Source organism: Camelus bactrianus, chromosome 33 (assembly GCF_048773025.1).
Source record: "Camelus bactrianus isolate YW-2024 breed Bactrian camel chromosome 33, ASM4877302v1, whole genome shotgun sequence".
In the NCBI taxonomy this organism is placed as follows: domain Eukaryota; kingdom Metazoa; phylum Chordata; class Mammalia; order Artiodactyla; family Camelidae; genus Camelus; species Camelus bactrianus.
This window is the reverse complement of record NC_133571.1, coordinates 13,989,414-14,011,565: the sequence shown is the minus strand read 5'-3', so window position 1 is coordinate 14,011,565 and position 22,152 is coordinate 13,989,414. Positions and strand designations below refer to the sequence as shown.

Sequence of the window (22,152 nt, the reverse complement as noted above, 5' to 3'; positions counted from 1 at the left end):
TCCGCTCGGCTCCGCCCCTTGCCCCGGAAGCACTCCTAGCGGGCGGAGGTTTCTGGGTTTGTTCGCGAGCTGGCTTCCTTTTTGTCCGACATCTTAGCGAGGCGGTAGTGGTAGCAGCTGCTCTCCAGGCTTCGCTATGGTGAGTTCGGGGGGAAAGCCGGTGTAATTCTGGGGGCGGGCGGTGCTGGCGCGCGTTTTGGGCCTCATCAGAGGAGGGCTTCCAGAACTGCCGGACTGCGTTTCTAGGCGGGCGTGCTGTTCCTTCCCCCATGTGCTTCGGCAGTGGAGTCTGGCTAGGGTGGCGGCCCAGGAGTAGTGGGAGCATGGGGCTGCCTTATGATCCGGCCGCATTCCTGCTTTTCTTCTGCAGCCGCCCAAGGACGACAAGAAGAAGAAAGATGCCGGAAAGTCAGCCAAGAAAGACAAAGATCCGGTGAACAAATCTGGGGGCAAGGCCAAAAAGAAGGTAGGAGTGGTCTTCCCCTCGAAGAGTGAGGGAGACTTGGGGCGTGGGGCCCATGAAGCTGTACTGAGTGATGTATATATAGCAAGTGGCTTTTAAGGTCGTGAAGTCTTAGAGTCAGAGTATTAGAGCTTACGTTCACATCACCATTCATTCTGTTTTTCCCTCATTTGGAGAGTGGCGGGGTACGTACTACTTGGAAATTAAACATTTATTGAACAAAACATTTGTTACGATGCTTAACGCATAGTATTACTTTAATTGGTTCCGTGGGGCTCGGCCCATATCTGAAAGTATCCAATGCATGGTGGCCTTTTTTTTCTTTTTCCAATCGAATGAATCTTTGATGTCATTAGTGGTAAACAGGGTCTCTTACTTTGTAGCTTGGCTGAATCTTAATTTGCAGATCTAATGCAAATTCTGAATTTCGTAGGTTCGTGTTCCAAGGAACACAGCCACCCTCTCAGTATAGCCGTGCAAACATGGAAGAGATTTGTCTGACACAGGTTGACGGGAGGAGTGACAGACTGCTTCTTCCAGGAGGACTGACTGTTTTCCTTTTCTTTTTTTTGTGAGCAGAAGTGGTCCAAAGGCAAAGTTCGCGACAAGCTTAATAACCTAGTCTTGTTTGACAAAGCGACATATGACAAACTCTGTAAGGAAGTTCCAAACTATAAGCTTATAACCCCAGCCGTCGTCTCTGAAAGACTGAAGATTCGTGGTTCCCTGGCCAGGGCAGCCCTTCAGGAGCTCCTTAGTAAAGGTGAGAGGGGTGCATTGTATATGTATGCTTTTGCACCTTAAATTGGCTTGACTGTTAGCAATTTTAAACACTTTTACTGAATTTTAAAAAGTAGGCTAGGTGCAGGCTGACCAGTGGTTGTTGGTAACAATTCTAATATGTTACTCTTAGGATAGACCCTAAAGCAGGGTTCTTAGCCATTTGTGCCATGGACCTCTTTGACAGTTTGGTGAAGCCCAAGGATCCGTTATGTTTTCAGGTGAATGAAATAAATACATAGAGTTACAGAGAAAACACAACTATATTGAAATATGACCAATGAAATATTAATAAAATCCTTTTAAATTTTTTAAATACACAAATACTAAAATATGCATCAACATTTTAAAATCAAATGATTTAAAATGGGGTCTATCTACCATAATTTCACATCGGTATAAATGAGTATATAAATATTTCAAGCTACTTGTAGGGCCTAATATGAAAGTAGAGATTTTTAAGTTACAGTAAAGTTCTATAAAGGTGGCTATCCCAAGAATAGGTAATGAGTCCCCTCATTTAAAAAGAGTGAGTCAGATTATCACCAAGAAATGTAGGCATGCCTGCTCATGCTCAAATTCAGCATTTCTATTTCCCCAAAATAAACTACTAGCTATTTCTAGTGTCTGTTGAGTAGTACTGCTGTGTGAAAACTTTCATCTTTTTTCCCTAGGACTTATTAAACTGGTTTCAAAGCACAGAGCTCAAGTGATTTACACCAGGAACACCAAGGGTGGAGATGCCCCAGCTGCTGGTGAAGATGCATGAACAGGTGAGCAAGAACCCAGGGACTCGTGGTGTAGGAAGTATGCATCCCCTTCACAAGGCTCTGTGGTTCTGATCCTTTTAATTTTTTTTTATTTACAGGTCCCACCAACTGTACATTTTGAAAAATAAAACTTTATTAAATCAAACAAGTTGGTATGTCTGTTTTCCTAAGAAAGGTAGTTACAAAGGATAATATAGCAAGTATGGGTTTGTTGACTTGGTTTTGAGCCTTATTATGGTTGCTGGAAACACATCAGGAAACCATTAGTTTTTTTTCTTTACATGACTGTTTCTTGCTGCAGCTTCAGTTTTGAATTGATGTCTGAAAGGAAGGAAGGGTTAGCAGGACACAGGCTGAGATCCAAAGGGGTGGTGGGTTGGTGTCCTGACACTGGGCTCATACCTGGATTGCCAGCGGCGTCCGTTATTCCAGACCCGGCCAAAGGAGGGCAGCCAGCCTGCACTGGTGCTAGAGCTGTGATCAAAGTTGGCCCCAACTCTGTCTGGTGGGAGTTTCTTCAATTTCTGTTTTTCCTCTACAACAAGTAGAGTTTTATTTGAGTATGAAGACTTTAAAAACCCGCCACGATTCCTGAATTAGTTAACTTACTTTCTTTAAGAAACTCTTCATAAGAGGGTCCTATTAGTTGGTTCACAGAGCTGTATTCCTCATCTTGCAACATCCAGGGAGGTGTGGCACCTGGAAAAGGAAGACCCTTTAGGAAGAAATTAAGGCACTTGAATTTTTTTAACCTTCAGGCTGTTGTGAAACATACCCTAGCTATAAGCTTGTACTTGAGAACTGTAAATATTCAAAGGTAAAATTCAGGAATTCTGGACCATAGGAAGTTGAGGGTTCTAGGCTAATTTAAAGCAACATATCTTACATGTGCTGATACTTAAAAGCTTTACTGAGGTGTAATTAACGTACAGCAAAGTACACGTATTTAAGATACACAATTTGAAAAAACCACAATCAAGGTACTGAACATAACCTCCATGTATTCTTGTGCCTCTTTAAAATATTTTCTTTCAGTATTCCCCATACCCCTTTCCCAGCCCAGGCAACCACTGATAATATTGCTATAGTTTGTATTGTCTATAAATGGAATACAATGTGCTCTTTTGTGTACCTTTAAGCATATTATTTTGAGATTTCTGTGTTGCATGTATCAGTAGTTCTTTGTTGAGTATTCTTTGCATTTGTTCATTTGTTGAGGCACATCTGGACTTCTTTCCTCCTGTTTTGTGTTGCTACAAATAAAACTATGACAATTTGTGAAAGCCTTTGTGTAGTCATGCTTTGTCTTAGGATGGCTGGATCATAATGGAGGTTGTATGTTTAACTTTTTAAGAAATTGCCGAACTGTTTTCCAAAGTGGGAATGCCATTTTACATTCCCAGCAGCAGTGTGTTAGAGTTCCTGCATACATACATGGTCAGTCTTTAGCTATTCTGATGAGCATCATTTTATATGCCTTTATTGAGTTTTCAGAGTTCTTCATATATTCAGGATAGAAGTCCTTTCATTAAATAGTGCTTTATGTTTTTTTTTAATGTACGTTTATTATGCTAAAGTTTGTAATCTATTTTTCAAACAGTATTTTTTTCTCTCAGTTGAAATACTGGGAGATGAGTGGCTATAGTGTGGCTGATGCCATGGTGGGCACTGTCCAGGGCAGACTTCTCTGTGGCTGTTTGCAAGGAGCTTTAATTCATACTCTCATTTTCAAAATGGCATGTATTCTTGCCATTGAAGAATAATCCTCATAGTTCTGCTTTTTTAAAAAATAAAAAATATTAAGTGTATTATTGCAAAAAATACTTCAGCAAATGAATATAAAACGTCTCCTCTTAGGATCAAACTAAGACACACACTCATATACTGATAGAACATATGAGAATTACTAAGTGACATTTTCTAACTTTTAAGACACCTTAGATCGGAAAGTTGGAAAAAAAAATCTGAACAGGTGGATGTATATGTTACTTTGGGCAAAGCTACTGAGCTACTCAGATGCATTTGAAATAGATGTCTTGGGTACTCTCCTACCGGTGAAACCTAGAACCCCAGAGTGTGTCTGAAAGACCCAACTTTGTTGAGTAGATAGTGCTCTAGCAACTTTATTCTTTAAAAAAAAATTGCCTGTTATGGTTTGAGAAACATTACCCTGGGCCTTACCTGAGTGGATGTTACCAACTCCTGGTGTATCCTGTAGTTGGAAATGGGAGGGAAAAAAAATCCTAGATAAGAAAGCCAAGAGATGATAGGATAGTCATAGTCTAGAGAAAGGGGAAATTTTACAGGAGGTAGATGGAACACTGTAACAATGATAATTCTGCAACCGGGTTGATGTTAGTCTTAAGAACACAATAAATCACTGAAAGACAGTCCTGTCCTCACCAGACTCAAGGTCTTGATAGTGGAGATGTCCAAAATAGAGTGCCTACTACATGCTAGGTAAACAAAACCCTTTGCTCACAGAGCACATGTTATTGGGGAAGAGAAGTATAAATTACACAAGTTAAAAAAAATTACACAAATTTAACTCACAGCTTTTTACACAGTAATACATCCATTTATAACATGATCTGTTCAGATAAACTGTTCCTTGAAAAAGTGACATTTGTGCTAAGACCTGAAGGATGGTAAGCATTATGTAGGTGATGAAGGAAGGTGTATCATTTAAGGCAATGGCAATTACATGTGCAAAAGCAGGGAGGAGCCCAGCATGGCTGGAGTACAGAATGTAAGAAGTGAGGCAGTGACTTTGGCAGTGTTTGAGACAGAACTGCAGAGTAGGAATTGTTCCAAGGTGGAACGGGAGCCAACTCATATTCAGGAGGTAGAATAGTTAAGACAATCATCGACAGGATGTGGGAGATAAAAGAGAAGGAGGGAATATGGATCTGTATCTACAGTTATTGGAAATAACAGGAGTGGTGGGGGTTAGTTTCAGGTGCCTGGGGGTTATAAATATCCTGTACTGAGCTGGAACTATAGATTCTACAGAGATTTAGGGGTTGGCACTCCTACGTGGCAAGGGGTGGGGGGTCAATGTGTGGGTAAGATCACCATGAGGAAAGGTCTAGTGGAATGAGACTAAGGGACAGTGCAGCAAGAGGGAAAAGCCTGCAGAGAAGAGAGGAATAGCCAGAATACACACACAAAAAAAAAAAAAAAAAAAAAACAAGGGAAATGCGTATCCTGCCAACTGAGGGGGCATTGGCTCTTTCCTGGCTTTCTTATCTATTGTACCTGATGGCCAATGAATGTCAGAGATTGTCCTGTCTCCATCCAGTCAAGCTCTGGGGCTGGTGGCAGGTCCAAGTATGAGGGCTGCTGTGAGGTGGAGGCTACTTGGCTGAAAAAGACAAACAGGAGCCAGGCTGGCAGATGAGGTCCTTGAGCCACGAGGATGGCAAAGATGAGATTTGTTCCCATTTCCTGGCCAAAAGGTTGCAGAATGCTCTAAGAGATGCCAGAACTCCCAACAAGAGGTTTCCTGACAATCTTACCTGTTTGTTCCTTTCCAGCTTCCAGGTGCCGAAGAGCCCTCTTCTGGGTCTGGCACTGCCTGAGGCTGAGTTTGATTCAGGAAAAATAAATGTGTCTAGGATGCGAAAGAGTTTGCCTAGGCCATGCTCCCACCCTCCAAAAGTAAATAATTGTCCATCTTGCAAACTTTTCCCTCCCTCCCAGCCCTGCCCACATCATCTACTGACAAGGCCTGCCCCCTGGTGGGCAGGTAAGGAAATTCAAGCCGAGCAGATGAAGCATGGAGTCCATGAATTCTCTTAAGAGCTGGCAGGTGAAATGCTGGACATGGGAGAACCAGGAATCAGTGGATTTGGATACTGCTCTGGCTCCTCCGAGGGAAACCAACCTCTAAGACAGACCGAACCACCTCCTGCCGGCTGTGCTCCACCTCACGGATCTGAGCTGCCATCTGTGGGAGAGAGGCTGCTTAGACAGGTACAAGATAGTGGGGGCTGGGTCCTTCAGAAGACTTTCCTTTAACTCACCTCTTTGATCACCTCATCCTCTTTTTCCTCATAGGAATCCAGACCTTTCACCATAGACTTCTTGAATCTAAAAAGAAAAAGGGCAAGTCAGCCCAGAAACCCAATCCCTGCCAGCTGCAAAAAAGATCATCAGTAGGTCATTTTTCCTCTAAATTTTGAATAATTTCAAACTCCAAGAAACAAAATAGTACAAGGAACACCCGTGAACCTCTTCCCCAGATTTACTGTTAACATTCTGCCATACCAGCTCCACTGGCTCTATTACACACACATTTCCTGGAGGAAGCTCCAGTACCTGACACAGACACAGAGAATCTACACTTTGCCACTCTTATCATTCGTAACCAGTGACTTACCGTGCATAATCCTGGGGGGAGATCAGAAACTTCTCTTTCATGTGGAACTCAGCCTTGTTCTCCCACCAGAATCTGTTGGTTGCTTTCTTGTGCTCGGGGCTGAGAACGGAGAGGACAAGTAATCTCAATGGTAGATTACAGAACATTACTCAGACATCTAGGCATAAGATAAATAATGCAAACTGACACCTGGGTTTCTACCTCTGGGAAAGGCTGAGGGAAAATTACTGTCAGTAGTCTCTTCCAGATCTACAGTCTCTCTGTTCCAATACAAATGGGAGAATTCGAGAGGAAGTGATGGGAGGTTACTTGACTGAGCCAGCTGCCCAGCCGGCTTTCCCAGCTAGACTGCCACCACTGGGACCGTAGCAGCTACAAGCCCCCTGCCCCTCAAGGTTGGCAATGCCTGTAAAATGACCCAATCATCCACCCTGATCAAATCACAAAAGCGTTCTTCCTCTCACCCATTCTAAACTCTCCCTCCCACAAATATACACAGCTGCGCAAGATGCGGCTCCCGGCCCGGCGCTCACCTGGCCAGATGCTCCAGCAGCCCCCCGTGCAGCACTGTCAAGTTTCCGTGGCTCAAGTGTTTCCGCACCTCACAGCCGCAGCACAGGCACCAGCAGCACCGCTCGTGCTCGGGCACGTAACGCTCCACCTGTGCGGCTCGGATGGCCTTCCGGGCGGCCTCCACCTGCCGCGGAGAAGATGCCAGGGAGGAAAGGCTAAGTAGGACCCTAGTGGGACTCCCAAATCCCACCCCCTCGGGCACTGCCCTGCCCGCCATGCTCCAGGCGGTCCATGGTCCCCTCCAATCTCCCATGCGCACCTGCGGCAGGAGCCGCTCCAAAGCCACCTTCAGCTGCCTCTGGTGCTTGCGACTGTAGACGTGTCCGCGACCGCAGAAGAAGGTCTGGCGGCACAGAGGGCAGCGCTCCGGCGGCGCCATCCTCCCGGGACTGGGAAACCGCGGCGCGCAGCCGCTCCTTGGCCGCCCGTTGACCTCTGACCCTTCGGGGGCGGGGCGAACCCAGCGGCCCCTGCGACCCCCAGCGGCGGGCAGGAGCCACTGCAAGCACTTCTACGGCTGCGCGGGATTTTCTTCCGGCTCCCTCAGTGATCACGTGTAAACGCAGCCAGTCTTCAACATCCTCAGATGTTGTCTGGGTAATAAACGTGGTCAGGTGCTCACTGTGCATCCAGAGCTCTACATTAACTACCTCACGTAATCCTCACAATAACCCTATGCGGTGTACTAATATGGACATTTTAAAAGCGGGAAACTGGGCCATGAAAGAAGAAGGAACTTTGTGAAAGAGCGCACAGGTGTAAAGCGGCGGACGCTGTACCAGCAGGCTGTAGGGAACACAGGCTGGAAACCTTAATCTAAAATCTAATCACCCCCACGGGATGAGCTGAGCGTCGCTCCTGTAAAGCTGTTAAGGGTGCAGAATCGTTGCTGAGGGTTAGCAAGACATTTTAAATCTGTAAACATGCTAATCCAGTGGAATTTTATTAATTCTTTACAAGCCACTTCTCCCAGAATCAACAGCCTTCCCGTCTGTCCTGCTCCCTTAGGGCCTAAGGTGAATTGCTCCCTCACAGGGCTGAAATCCCCACACTGTGACCTCCACCCTAGAGCCTGGGGCCTAGGCCTGACCTTACTTTTAGGATGTGCAAACAGCTGGCACAGAGTCCCCAACTTCCTTTAGATTTGTTATCAGTACTGGTGCATTAAGCTGGATGCACTGTGGGTGCATACATGATCTGTGGGTGTATACACGGTCACTGCTGCTAATTCAGACCCAGAAAGTAGCCAGACTCCCGTTTAGATCTTGACTTCCAGTTGGAGCTTCCCTTTAGACTCAGGCCTCTGCCAGATGTGATCCATTTTGAGGACCCTTGCAATACTCAGTTCTTTGACCTCCCATCACTCCCCTGGCAGGGGCAACACTGGACCTTGTCCACCCCAAATTGCTCCTTCTTTGAATTCAAACTCTGAAGTTCTGCTCTCACCATCATCTTCCATCCTCCCGTGTGGCCTTACCTTCCAGCTGGTCTTTAACTGCAGGGAGACCTCCATTCCTGAAGATGAGGACTCATCCTTTCACTCAAAAAATTATTGAGCATCTGCCAGCCACTAGATGCTTTGCTCTAGGCCAGGTTTAAAGGTTTAAAAACCTTTAAAGTGTGGCCTCCAGATCAGCAGCATCAGCACTTGGGAGCTTGTTAGAAATGCAAATTCATGGCCCCGCCCCAGACTTCCTGAACCAGAAACTTTGGAGTGGGGCCCAGCAATCTGTGGTATAAGGAGCCCTTCAGGGGATTCTGATGCTCAATCAAGTTTGAGAATCACTAGTCTAGGTCTTAGGTCCTCCTGGCTTTGCTTTGCCCACTGGATCCCAGGGATATTTCCACTACACTCTCATGGCAACATATTACTTCACTTGCCTACCAAAACCTCTCATTCTCTGTCAAATCCCAACCATCCAGCCATCCGTTTCCCTTATTTGTTCCAAAGCTGCTTTGGATTAGTGTAAACTGTCTACTTCAACTTCTAACTTCTCAGCCCTTGGCAATTTTGCTTTTGAAATTGTCCTCTAAAGCCCTTCACTACCAAGGGTTCATTTGGCTGCCATCTGAACTGGACTGTGTGAAATGGAATTCAGCGTCTTCCTCTTTGGAACATCACTTGTTTTCATCCTCCCCGGGGATGATGTCACCGAGCTAAAGCCTGGAGTTTTAGGGTAATTTATCTTTGATACTCCCTTTTTCTCAGTCCCTATATCCACCCTGCACCAGTTGTCTTACTGGATTTCTGAGAGGTTTAAAATCTATTCTCCACTCTTTTTTTTTTTTTTTTTTTTTTTTACTTATGAGCATACTTTATTTCAATTCCCTTTCTCTCTTTCTGGAAAATCTTTCTAAGTGATTTCCAAGTATCTAGTCTATTTCAGCTCCACTTATCCTCCAGACTCTGGTCTTAAGGAAGTGTCTAACGTAACTTTCTGATTAACTTAATATCTCCTAATTGCCTTCAGGAAAAGTCTAAACTTTGCAGCATGACTTTCAAAGCCTTTTATACTATGTTTCCTAACCTCTTTTTCTTTTTTTAGGTTTTTTTTTCCCCCTTAACGAAGGTAATGGGGATTGAACCCAGGACCTTGTGCATGCTAAGCATGTGCTCTACCACTGAGCTATACACCCCCTACAACCTCCTTTCCAGCCTTATTCCCCACACTTCCCCCTTCCATCTCCTTCCTCCAAGCCCTCCTCTGGGCAATATTCCTGCCGTCCTATTGCTCCTGTGCACTTTAGCATCTCGAGCCCTTGGTCCCTTCTGCATAGAATTTCCTTCTTTCCAGCTCTGCCTGATAAATTCTGTTCTATAAGCCTCCGAAATATGAACTAGAATGGAATTTCCACAAGGCTGGTGACTTTGTCTGGCACATGGTAAGCTCTCAATCCGTTCATAAGCTCTTAGATCAATTCCTTATTGAATGAATGAAATGTCACCCCTTTTGTGAAGCCTTCCAGAGTTGACCCTGCAGAATTAATTTTTCTATTCCAAGGTCCTTTGCTCACATCTTGTTGTCATTTTGTTTAGTAGTCAGTTGAAAACCCAATAGTTGAATAGTTCCTCAAGTGCAGGGACTGTGTCTTGGTCATGCCTGACTCCAGCAGAAAGGAGTCGTCTATGCATGTTTGTCAACTTAAGTTAAAATCATCAAATTCCAGGCATCCTGGGGTTAACTTGTCTATGGGGTGGGAGTTTGTGCTGGGAAGGAGCCTAGAAGGCATGCAGCTAGAGGGGAGGGTATAGCTCAGCAGTAGAGTGTATGCTTAGCATGCACAAGGTCCTGGGTTCAATCCCCAGTACCTCCATTAAAATAAATAAACCTAATTACCCCCCAAATGAGTAAATAAATAAAAATTGATGTTAAAAAAAGAAAGCATGCAGCTAAACAGCCTGCTGACTAATAGCATCAAGGTACAAAACAGGCTAACAGATAGTTGTGTTTATTTCTAAAATGTAAGAAGCAATTTCTTGTTTAAAAAAAAAAAGAACTATACCAAGGCCATAAATAAAAAGGGATTATCCTCCATATCTTTTGCCCCCTGCCAATCCCCAAAGATGACTATTACTGTTTGATACCTATATTCTTCAAGACATTTTCTCTGCTTAAACAACATATTTGTATAGATGAACATAGTTTGTCACATTTGGAGTCATATTAAATGTACTGTTCTGCTACTGTTTTTTTATCCCTAAAAATGTATTGTAAATCTTTCTCCATCAGTACATAGAGTATGATTTAAATACTACCTGTGCCCTCATGACTCTCAAATGTATTTACATCCTCAGCTCAGACTTACCTTCTGAACTTACAACAATTATCTACTTGACAGGACCACCCTGACGTCTCAGAGACTCTAAATACAAAACTGCTCAGAATTGCTGCTCCAACACAGATTTCCCCTCCTCATCACTCACCCAGTCACTCAAACCCAAAACCTCAGGGTCATTCCTCTCTCCTCCTGCATTCCATCAATCCTGTTGCCTTGTTGATTCTGCCTCCAAGCGACATCATCAAATCCGGCTGCTGCTTTCTGTCCATTTCCACAGCCACTGCCCTAGCCCTCCTGGGCTCTGCAGTCACCTCCCAACAGGCCTTCCTGCTTCCACATTTGCCCCTACAAGTCACTTTCAATGAGTGGCTAAACATCATCCAAAAAAAAAAAAAAAAAAAAGAATCAAATTATGTCAGTTACTTCAATTGTTTTCCACTACATTTGAAAGAAATCAAAATTCTGTGTCATAGCCTAGAAAGGTCTAATCTCTGCCTCCCTCCCCACTTCACCTTGGTTACTGTATTCTGGACACCATGGCTCAGCCCCACTCTCAATAGGCCAAGGTGAGGAGGTTCCTACCTCCTGGGGTTTGTCCATTCTTTTCCCTCAACTACAACACTTTTCCTTCCCATGCTTTAGCCTGGATAATCATTAAACAGGTCTCAGTTAAAATACCTTTCTTAGAAAGGCCTTCTCTGACCTCCTCTTCAATTAGGGTTAAGTACCCATATAGTTTTCTCTCACAATAACCTAAACTTATTAATATTTACGATCATTGTACATAATTAGTGTATCTGTTTAGTATCTTTCTATCTAGACTGTGAGGGAGGAACCATTTTGGGTTTTACTGTATTCCTAGCACCTGGCAGAGGGTCTGGCATTTTGAAAGCTCAAAACAAATAGTTGTTGAATGAGGAAAAGGGAGGAGGTAAGTGTAGGAGTGTAATATTCTATTAGAGGACCAAATGGGCAAAGGCAGATTTTTCTCAGGGCCCTTTTTCCCACAAAAGCTGTATTGTGTGTTCTTTCCTTCTGATCTGTTGCCTTTTGGGATCCACTTGCAGCATAAGCCAGACCTTGACAAGAACGTGAACAGGGATAAGGATGTGCACAAAGTGCAGGTGAGGTGGACAAGTTGAGTCCAAATCAGATGAAACCAAAGCTTAGGATTCCGGATCCTCTCCTTCTTCCTGGGAGCTGGACAGATCAGAGGGGCTCTGGCTGCAGAGTGCTGGGTGGGACCAAAGCCAATGACATTAATGAGCTGGCCCCTCCACCCACTCCACTGGTGGATAGCACATAAAAATTAGCATCCAGATAGTCCAGGAGGAGAAAATTGGCACAAAGCACCTGCAGGTGGGCCAGGGAAAAGCAGTTCCTGACTTGCTGCAGCCGCACACCTGCATGAGTCTGTCCTGTCTCTTCTCTGGCACTAGTTGCTTTTTCTTCCTATCCCATCCCTGCTCTCCCCCACCTCCCCAGCCTCCACTCCTGCCTCCTGGGAGCATTAGCATCCCACACCCCCAGGCAGGGCTGCCTTTGAGCACTTCCGGAGAAGTACTAGCTGTTGTTTTCCAGACCTGGAAAAAGACCCCAAGCTAACTCTGCTGTGAGAAGTCTTCCCCAGCCTCCTGAGCTAATTACCCTCTTCTCTGTGCTTCCAGATAACAGGGAATCTGCCTGTTAGAGAAGATACTAGTGACAACTTATAGCAAACAGAGCCTTCTTACTACCTAACGGGCTTCACGCCGGGCTCTGGGGTTTGGATGTGGATGTGACTTATTCCATTTTTGTCCTCACTGGTTGCCAAGGTCACTGATGGTGAGCACCTCTGGCACAGGGACTGTATCTTATACATTGCTTGGTTTGGTGGTTTTTTTACTTCATCAGCTTTAACACCCTAGACATAGAACAAATGTCTCGTAAGAACCATATTTACCTGAAATGAATCTTACTGATAAAATAACCTACTTACACATAGAATTTTAAAAAGATCAAACTGTAATGCTGTTAACTATAATATAACAGAAAAATAAAGGGAGAGAAATTTATAATAAAAAAATGTATTTCAATGGATAAACTTTTTTAAAACATAAGATAGTTGGAAATTTGTACAGTATAGTGAAAGCTTAGATTTACGATATGACATTCAAATGACTATTGAAGATTGTTTTTCTTTTATTGGCTACCGTGAAATAGCTAAATATTTGTTTAAACATGTAGAATCTCTGTGAGTACAACAGATACAAACACAGACCGATCCAGGCATGTGCTATTGGTGACTTAAATACTAGAGCAGATTTGCTGTCAGCGAAGTGATTCTCCGAAATGGCAAACAAGTCTTGGTAAACTTCCAAACTAAAAAAAGTACAATCTTCCTTCATTTTACAGAAGAGTTGCATTCCTAGAAAATGCAGCGTATAATAAAATGATATGACAAATACTTCCGGCTTAGGTGTGAAACCCGGTTAGGTTCTTGGCTCAGCTCATTATCAATGGCCTTAGGTCTGGGGGTCAGTTCTTCAAGGTGAGAGACCACCTCCTGCACCGACACCTGACCCTCCTGGGCCTGACTGCAGTCCCCTAAGTCCTTGCAGCAGCCATAGCGCCCCCTAGGGTCAGTAAGAGCTTTTGGCCTAGCACCCCTCCTTTCTGGTGCATGTTCCAGAATGAATGCAAAGCTGGAGTGGGTACAGCAGAGGTAGTTGTGGTGATGGACAGATGAGCAGGGTGAGATTGTGTTACTGGAAATGTGCAAACCAAGCAAATGAACTGAGGCCTTTCTTCAAAGGTAGAGATTTCGGTCTGGTAGGGCATGGGTCATGTACTTCAGGAATACATTTCGCACATTGTAAAATGACTATAACTCAATAAAAAAAAAAGGAATACCACATTTCAGAGACCAGGGAGGAGGCAGTCGGGTTTTACAGTGAGACAGACTGCAAGGGTTAAGGGCTGAATAAGTGGACAGAAAATGAAGGCACCCCCTCAAATACAATGGCCATCACACCTCAGAGCTAGCCTTCACCCCACCCCATCCTCGGAGACCACACGCACACCAGGCTGCTGCAGACAACTTTAATAAGGCACGGGCTGACGCCTGGTTCTTGGACTTAAAGGTCAAAAAGGAAGGGCATCACATCTGTAAGGAAAGAAGAAAATCAAAGGGGTCTATCTGCCCTGCGCAGCTGCTGGTCCCCAGGCCTGGGACGCTCTCTCGCGGCCAGTGATCTACTTCTCCTACTCAGGGCCCAAATGCCACCTGCTCTCCAGGAAAAGCTCTCTCTGCAGAGAACCTCTCATACCTTGCCCCTTACATCGTGTGGTCACTGTTTCCCTGGGCTGCTGGGCTGGAGGGCCAGCTGCACCTTAGCTATTTCTCCATCAACTCCCGGGACCTCACATTCCAAGTTTGGTGGGGGTGGGGGGGTGGCAGGCACCATCCCAGGGACTCAGACCACTGCTGTCCTGTCCCCTTCTTACAGAAGGTGCCCCCCGCCATGGTGTGACCCAGGGTCTTTCACTGCACACTCAGCCTTGGGTTGGGATCTTCAGGTCCCCTCCCCTCGGCCCCACATGTGACAAGGCCTCACACCTGGCTGGCTCATGCACTGTCGGATATTTTCCAGCCGAGTGGAGGCCAAGGAGCGGGCTTCCTCTGTAAAGCGCCGGTGTCCCTCCTCAGTCAACTTCCAGAGGCAGGATCGAGGCCGCATGCTAGCCTCTGCCTGCATGCTGGCCTCCACCTGCATGCTGACTGGCACTTTCTCAAAGCTGTCTCGGAAACAGAGATTGTGACGCACAGTATTCTTCCAGCCTTCAGGAGCCGTTCGGAAAAAGGGGAAATGTTGTCTGTGGACAGGGAGGGATGGCAAGGAGAGGCATGGTTTCTCTGGGACATGCCCTGCTCTTGAGAATGCTCCCCCCCAGGGCCAGGAGCCTCAGCCCTGCTCGCAAGGTGGAGAAGGGCAAGCTGGCCTGGGACTGCTCTTTGCTGACCAAGCACACTGCAAATCTCCACCTGCTGCATCACGTGTGCAAAGCCTTCGAAACCCAGGGTACTCCCCCCACTCCCAGGTTCACTTTCCTCCCTCCCTCTGCGGGCTCAGGACTTGCAACAGGAACAAGAGGGGAAATCAGGCCAACCAACTCCTGTAAGAGGAATCCTGGTCAAGGAGGACATCTCTTGACAATTAATGTCCTGCGACTCTTCTGATAGAGGGAGCAGGTCTGAGAAACTCCTCACACTGATGGGCACCCACTCTCAAAGCTCAATGGAAATCCCTTCTCAGCCGGACTTCCCCGGGTCCCTAGGGGACAGGCTGTGCCAGGCAGTCCAGTCCAAAGGGAAAGCATGTGAGAAACTGTTGGCGAAACCAGATTTTATACTGGATGATCTTGAGAAGGAAGACAGGAATTTGACACATTTTAAAATGATTATAAATCAATTAAAAAAAATCCAAAAAAAAAAGAGAGAAGGAAGACAGGAGGATTTATGACCCAGGTGAATTAATGTTTTAAAGAACTAAGATGTTTAAAAAAAAAAAAAAAAAGGCTAGAGTTTCTCAGATGTGAAAGGGGTTGGGGGTGGCTTTCTTCCTGTACAGGTGACGTGTGGACACGCATTCGGGGCCAACCCAGCACCAGCGCCTGGGAAAGGGAACTGGGAATACACCTCTCCTCTCAGACCCAGATCGGGGAACTGAAAGGGCAGCCCGGGCCTGGGGCGGCCCGGAAGGTATCGGACCCCTGCCCCTCCCTTCGCCCGCCTCACAGGGCCCCCGGCACATACCGAGTGAAACTGTAGATCTGTTGCACGTTGAGGCCACAGGGGGGACTGTTTCTTAATGCCAGTGCAATTAGGTGGAAGTAATTGAGAGGGGGCCGGGACCAGAGCCTCCCCTCCTGGCTGCTGGCTTGCCGAAGCCTCCGACTCTGGAGGGGGGCCCTTTTGTGAGGGGACGGGAGAGCCATAGAGGAGCTGTCATCCTGGTCCTCAGCCTCCTCCTCTTCTGTGAGCTAGAGGAGCACAGAGTAGGAACTGGTCCTGACTCCACAGCCTCTACTCCAGGGGTGTGACGGCAGGAGGGGTGGTGGTCTAGGGCCACCAACTGGGCTTCTCCCCAACCCAGGGGCACTGCTAATTCCTGGACCCATTAACCCTTTGTTATCCCTGAGAAAACAGAACTCTGATGCCCACCCTGCCTACAGCCCACATCTGGCCCACGGCCCAGAAATCCCTACCTTCCAGTTGCTGGGGGAAGAGGCAAACCGCTTCCGAGGGGGAGACTGCTCTCTGGAAGGTGACGGCGACTCCACCACTGTGGCCTCTGGGCACTTGGCAAAGTCTTCTTCTTTGGGGGGCAGCTGAGGGGAGGGGTCTGTGCTTGTCAGATTCTCCCCCTTACTGGGTTCTGAGACCTCCAGCTTTCCAGGGGGGAACACGATGTTGGGGTCTACCCACATCCACAGGTTCGGCTCGAAATCTGGACCTGTGCAGAGAAAGAGGAGATTGGGGGCCAGAGCACATGAGCTTTGGGTGTCCCACCCAGGCCACAGGGCTGTCAGAGAACTCACTCCCCTCCACTCACCATCGTTATCAGGGTTGGGTTTTTTTTCCAGAGGTAGTTTTGGTGGCTCAACTATTCGGAGTTTATATCTGGCAACTAGCAAAAAAGAAAGACAGAAGAGAGTGAACATGTCTCGGATTTCCACTGTGGCCCCAGGACCCTGGGCCTTGAAGCTTCCATGGGAGGTGGCTATGGGCCTGGACTGGGAGGTTATGATGCCAAATTCTACTGGTTTCCCCTTAGCTCTCTGATCTCATTCTCCCCTGCACTCTTTTCCCCCCACATTACTGTCCCTGAGCCATCTCATTAATGCCTGTTACTTCCGTCAGTCACCGTTTATAAATTCAGGGCTTCCAAATCTTCCTCTCTCGCCCAGACGTCTCCGCTAGCCCTCAAGTAGAATGGCCTACGGGATAACCGGCAGGCACTTCGAACAACATTTTTAAACTCAACTCCATTTCCCTCCTGTAGTCCTTGTGGCAAGTGGCACCAACAAACCAGTTGTCCAGGCCAGAAACTTGGAAATCATTCTTTTTTTTCCCCAGTTTTTAAAATTGAAGTATAGTTGATTTACAATGTTTTATTAGTCTCATGGGTACAGCGGAGTGATTTAGTTATATTCTTTATATTTATATGTATGTATATGTATGTATGTGTGTGTGTGTGTGTGTATATATATACACACATATATATATATTCTTTTTCAGATTCTTTTCCATTACAGGTTATTACAAGATATTGAATACATTCCCCATGCTATACATTAGGTCCCTATTTTATCTATTGTATGTATAGTAGTGTGTATCTGCTAATCCCAAACTCCTAATTTATCCCTCCTCGCCCCTTCCCCTTTGGTAACCATAAGATTGTTTTCCGTATCTGTGATTCGAAATCATCCTTGACTCCTCTCTTTCCCATACAGACACACCCAATCACCAAGTTCTACCATCCTAGTCCAAGCCATGACCTAAAAGGTCTGTTTATCTTCTTTCCTTTATCCGGCAGATTGAGTGATCTGCCTAAAATGTTAATCCCATCTTGCCACTCTTCACTGTAAAACTTTTTGATGGCTTTCCATTGCCTTTAGGCCAAATCTAAATTCCTTGAGATAGTCTGTAAGGCCCTGGCTCCTCATCAGTGTTGAGTCATTACTCCCAGGCTCTCCACCCATCTGCAACAAACCTCTTCCACATCCTAGCCCTTCCCATAAGCTGTTTTCTTTGCCAGAAACGTGCCCTCTTCCTGCTTGCCTAGTTAATTGCTACTCACCCATCAGGTCTCAGTTTGAACATCTTTCTAAATCATCTACCAAACTCTTGGTCACTCCCCCTCATTTAGAGGAGTTTAGCTCCTGGCTAAATTCCTGTCAGTAATGCCACTCCTGCCTTAAATCTTGTCTATTCCAATAGATACATAGACGATTTTCCTAATTACCAGCATCTAAGTTTCTTAAACTCTCTTCCTCCCTCAAATTTTGCTTTCCCCTCTTCTGTAGATGGTCTCTCTCACTGCCATAACCTAAACCAACAACAGCAACCTCTCCATAACCTCATTTTTACACCATGTAAAAAAGTACCTTTTTCCACCCATCTCCCTCTCAAGCACAGCCATTCTTTGATACCACTGATACCACCAATCCATTGATCTGTGGCTTTGGAGCACTTGTTTGGTAGAGTTGGATTTAATCAGGGTTGTGGTTTGGCCAAGCAAGTGCTTTGAAGCTATAGAAGGCCAAGCCAATCAATGGTGTATGCAAGAGAGTGAGCTTGTTTGACCACAGGATTCCAGGTTGGTTAAAGAGAGGACATCCAGTGGGGGAGGGTATAGCTCAGTGGCAGAGTGTGTGTTTAATTAGCATGCACAAGATCCCGGGTTCAATCCCCAGTACCCCCATTAAAAAAATAAATAAATGAACCTAATTACCCTCCCCCCCAAAAAGAGGACATCCAGTGACTGAGAGCAGTGAGAGAGTGACAGGATCAACAAACTGGTGATCTCAGTGGGATCAAAGAACAGCACCTGTCTCCCTCCTCCCTCTCTCTGACACAGATGCCCTCCCCACCACCACCCAAGGACAATGTTCCAACAATCCTCTCCTCTCTTTTCTGTTATAAATTCCTGTCTCTGGATCTTTCTCATTAGCATTCAAATATGTTGTTAATTCTCTCATCTTATTAAAAATAAGAACTTCTTTCGCTCCCCCACTTCCTCTGCCAGGCCACTACTCCATATTTTTGCTTTCCTTTGAGGCAGGACTCCTTGAAAGAATTGCCTATACTTTCTGTCTCCACTTCTCCTCCCTTCCACTCTTAAGGCCAGTCAGGCTTTCTCCTCCACTTCTCCACCAAAAACACTATGATCAAGGCCTCACTCCACCAAAACCATATAATCAGGGCTCTGCTTTGCTAAATCCAACTGTCAGCCCACCTCTACCCTGATCTCTCTGCAATGTTCCTCTCCTGGGACCATTCCTTCCTTGAAACCCTTTCTTCACTTGGTTTCCAGGAAACCACAATCTCAGTTCTGATTCTCAGTGATCATTTCCTCAGTTTTTATTGGTTCTCTCTCTTTCTCGTTAGAATGGAATGCCCACCCAGGGCTGATTCTTGGTCCTTCTCTGTTCTCACCCCTTAAATGCCATCTATATACCCCAAAGACTCTCAGAATTTATATCTGCATACCTCTCTCCAGAATTCTAGACTTAGATATCCACCTACTTACTCAACATTTCTCCTGGATATCTTAAAAAGTGTCTCAAACTCAGCGTATCCAGAACAGTATTTCCCAATTTTCCTCCCTAAACTCTCCTACCAGAAGCTTCCCCCATTTCAGTGTAAGACAATTCCATCGCTCCCCTTGAAATCAGCCAAAAACTCTGGAGGAGTCATCCTCTATTCTCTCTTTCTTATAGTACACAGCCAATCCATCAAGCAAATCCGGCTGGTTCTACCTCCTCACCATCCTCTGCTACCACCCTGGTGGTCCAGGCTGCCATCATCTCTTGTCTGAATTACTATAGTAGCCTCCTAACCAGTCTCCTGGCTTCCAGGCTCCCAGTCTCTCTACATTACAGTGTACCCTCAACCCAGCAGCCACCATGATCTTTTCACAATATAGGTCATTCAGGATCGGCTACATAACTTGCAGGGCCCAGTGCAAAATGAAAATGTGGAGTTCCTTGTTTAAAAATTATTAAAAATCTTAAGACAATGACAGCAGAGCTTTACGCCAAGTATAGTCACCGTATGCAGTTGCAAAGGTCACACACTCACTAAGCTGGCGATCCTGTTCCAAATCCTTCAGGCATGTGGCATCTTACTCAGAGTCCACGCCAATGTCCTCAAGGTGGAAGACAGCTCTTTCCGCCCCCTGCTCCACGCCCTGTGCGCCCTGAACTCTTTATTTACTTTGATCCAGCCTCACTGGCCTCTTTACACCGGCTACTTCTGCCTGGGAAACTTTTCCTCTAAGTATCCTCCTGGCTCACTCTCACCTCCTTCAACTCTGCTCAAATATTACGTTCCCAATGAAGACCAACCTGATGACCCTGTTTAAAATTGTAGCTGCCACTACCTCCCCACCCCCATTCCTGAGCCTTCTTACCATGTCCTTTTCTACCCCGATCTATTATCACCTTATACTACATATATTGCACTGAGCAACACAAATGACACTCAAAAACAACCTGAGTAGGGGAGAAAAAGCAATGAGCATTATATAAATTAAGGTCACCCATAAATACAATATAACGCTAAATAGTTTTTAAAAAATACACCTATCTAAAGACATCAAATGGATTAGGGTGGAAACTTGGGGAGTGTGGGAGGCGATGAAAGCCGGTGGAAGTGGAAGGAGGAAAAATCAGTTAATCCAAGTACTTTCCCTGAAAAGATGGCAATCATGTGCCAGGAAAGGAGGAGGTGATTACCTCAACTCTCAACACTTGAGGACCAAAGGAAAAAACAATTTAAAAACAAAACAAAACAAAACAAAAAAAAAAAAAACCAGTCAACCATCCATTCAGCAAATATTGAAAACCTCTAGGTGTCAGACAATGTATTAAGAGGCGGGGATACAGCCACGAACAAAACTAATAATTGTTTTTTTTTTTTTTTCAAGAGAAAAACAAGCGAAGTGCGTAGTATACCCAAATGGCTAAATGGCGTAGGCGCCACGGAGAAAAGGCCGAGAAGCAGCCTAGAAAGTTCTGGGATGGAGGCGAGCGGGTGAGGTGGAGTTGAAAGACCACATTCAGGCAGGACCCCTGCCCTCTGTGGGCTTTCCGTCCAGGCAGGGTCCCCATCGCCACTCGAAAAGTGGGGGCGGGGTGGGGGAGGGGGCTCCAAGGCTCAGCAAAGGGGGCGCGGGGCCTCCCCCGAAACGCTACACGGTCACCGCACTCCTGGGGGTGGGGGGGTGGGGAGGAGGTCGAAGGTGAGGGCCCCCCCACCCCGGCCGCGACCAGCCCCCCGCCCGCCGCGGCGCCCATCCCCACCCCCACGGTCCCCCTCGCGGACACTCACGGTTCTGCTCGGCTAAGGGCAGGTGCGCCGTGGTGAAGGCCAGAAAGGACTCGTTCCCCATGTCCCAGTCCAGCAGTCCTGGGACCTGGCCATGGAGGCTGGCCCAGAAGTCGAGGTGCTGGAGTTTCAGGTCCACGTTTAGGGAGACGAGAGAGAGCCTGGCAGAGAGGCTGGAGACTCCGGGAGAGACTGAGGCTGAGCCCTCGGAGGCACTTCCTCAAATCCCCTCGCTCTGATTGAATTAGGCTGGAGTCCTCAGGTGTGCCGAGTCCGCATTTGACACCCTTGATCTTGGGCCTCCACTGACCCCGCCATTTCCCGCCACCCCACGCTTTCGTTTTGGGGTTTGGGGACCTTGGGGGTCCAGAAGGGAGGTATCCCAGGCCCTCTTCCCCCTCTGTTTGCACCAAGCTCTTATTTTATTCAGTAAATCTGCCTACCATTCAAGAATGATCCTGTGATGGTATTAACAGCTACTTTCTAGAAGTTCGGAAGATTTCGGAGTTTATCTAAGATCGCATCTGTAAGTGCATGGTGGAGATAGGATTAAGTGGTGATTTTATTTTTTTTCTTTTCTTTTTGAATGGTGATTTTTACATTTTGTTCTTAATAATTTCAAATTTGCAGAAAAGCCCAAGAATACTATAAAAAAATTCCGGTATACCTAAATCCAGTTATTAACATTTTATCACATTTTTGCTTTGTTTTTCTTTCCCTCTACATGAGACATACATTATTTTTTTCTGAACTGCTTGAGAATTTGCAGATATTATGCCCCTTTACCCATAAATACTTCAGTATGTATTTCCTAAAAACAAGGATACTGGTTTACCCAATCAGAAATGAGAAAATCATCAAAATTTAACATTGATTCAATACTATGTTTAATATACAGGTCCTATTCAAATTTCACCAATTGTCCCGATAATGGCCTTTATATAAATTTGCTTTTTGATCTAGGATCCAATTCAGGATCATGCAGGGCATGTAATTCTCATGTCTCTTTAGTCTCTAATCTGGAGCAGTTTCTCAGACTTTTAAATGTTTCATAACATTGACTTTTTTTTTTTAATTAAAGTATAGTCAGTTTACAGTATGTCAATTTCTGGTGACATTTTTGAAGAGTTCAGGCTATTTATTTTCTAGGATGTCCCTTAGTGTAGGTTCCTATGATGTTTCTTCGTAATTAGATTATGTGTTTTTGGCGAGAATACAAAGAAATGATGTTTCCTTCTTAGGTCATCACATCAAGAGGCCTGTGATGTCAGTTTATCTCCTTATTAGTGGCATTAACTCAATCACTTGGTTT

At 45.7% G+C, this 22,152-nt stretch overlaps 3 protein-coding genes and 1 long non-coding RNA gene across 6 annotated transcripts; 2 read left to right on the top strand and 2 right to left on the bottom strand.

Annotated features, from left to right (window-relative positions):
* Position 1: 1 nt before the first annotated feature.
* Positions 2 to 2,161, top strand: RPS25 (ribosomal protein S25). Its single transcript, XM_010953439.3, has 5 exons — positions 2 to 139; positions 371 to 466; positions 1,043 to 1,226; positions 1,918 to 2,016; positions 2,112 to 2,161. The coding sequence occupies exons 1-4, from the start codon at positions 137 to 139 to the stop codon at positions 2,010 to 2,012; spliced, it is 378 nt and encodes a 125-aa protein (XP_010951741.1). The 5' UTR covers positions 2 to 136; the 3' UTR covers positions 2,013 to 2,016; positions 2,112 to 2,161.
* CENATAC (centrosomal AT-AC splicing factor) lies at positions 2,125 to 7,359 on the bottom strand. Of its 2 annotated transcripts, XM_045515587.2 has the most exons (11): positions 7,227 to 7,359; positions 6,928 to 7,091; positions 6,395 to 6,493; positions 6,039 to 6,105; positions 5,900 to 5,962; positions 5,532 to 5,596; positions 5,272 to 5,377; positions 4,195 to 4,225; positions 2,623 to 2,712; positions 2,416 to 2,548; positions 2,125 to 2,334 (listed from the first exon to the last, which is right to left on the bottom strand). In XM_045515587.2, the coding sequence occupies exons 1-11, from the start codon at positions 7,344 to 7,346 to the stop codon at positions 2,277 to 2,279; spliced, it is 996 nt and encodes a 331-aa protein (XP_045371543.1). In that variant the 5' UTR covers positions 7,347 to 7,359; the 3' UTR covers positions 2,125 to 2,276. The 2 variants fall into 2 exon arrangements, with proteins under 2 accessions (XP_045371543.1, XP_010951740.1); XM_010953438.3 differs by having other exon boundaries at positions 2,125 to 2,548.
* On the top strand, positions 5,603 to 7,030 carry LOC123616437 (uncharacterized). Its single transcript, XR_006724433.2, has 3 exons — positions 5,603 to 5,988; positions 6,073 to 6,789; positions 6,894 to 7,030. It is a non-coding gene; the product is annotated as an uncharacterized LOC123616437 (long non-coding RNA).
* A 285-nt stretch (positions 7,360 to 7,644) lies between the features above and the next one.
* On the bottom strand, positions 7,645 to 21,148 carry FOXR1 (forkhead box R1). Of its 2 annotated transcripts, XM_074357189.1 has the most exons (6): positions 20,844 to 21,148; positions 16,342 to 16,416; positions 15,995 to 16,242; positions 15,543 to 15,769; positions 14,346 to 14,602; positions 7,645 to 13,892 (listed from the first exon to the last, which is right to left on the bottom strand). In XM_074357189.1, the coding sequence occupies exons 1-6, from the start codon at positions 20,902 to 20,904 to the stop codon at positions 13,864 to 13,866; spliced, it is 897 nt and encodes a 298-aa protein (XP_074213290.1). In that variant the 5' UTR covers positions 20,905 to 21,148; the 3' UTR covers positions 7,645 to 13,863. The 2 variants fall into 2 exon arrangements, with proteins under 2 accessions (XP_074213290.1, XP_074213289.1); XM_074357188.1 differs by lacking the exon at positions 7,645 to 13,892 and having other exon boundaries at positions 13,986 to 14,602.
* Between the last annotated feature and the right edge of the window lie 1,004 nt (positions 21,149 to 22,152).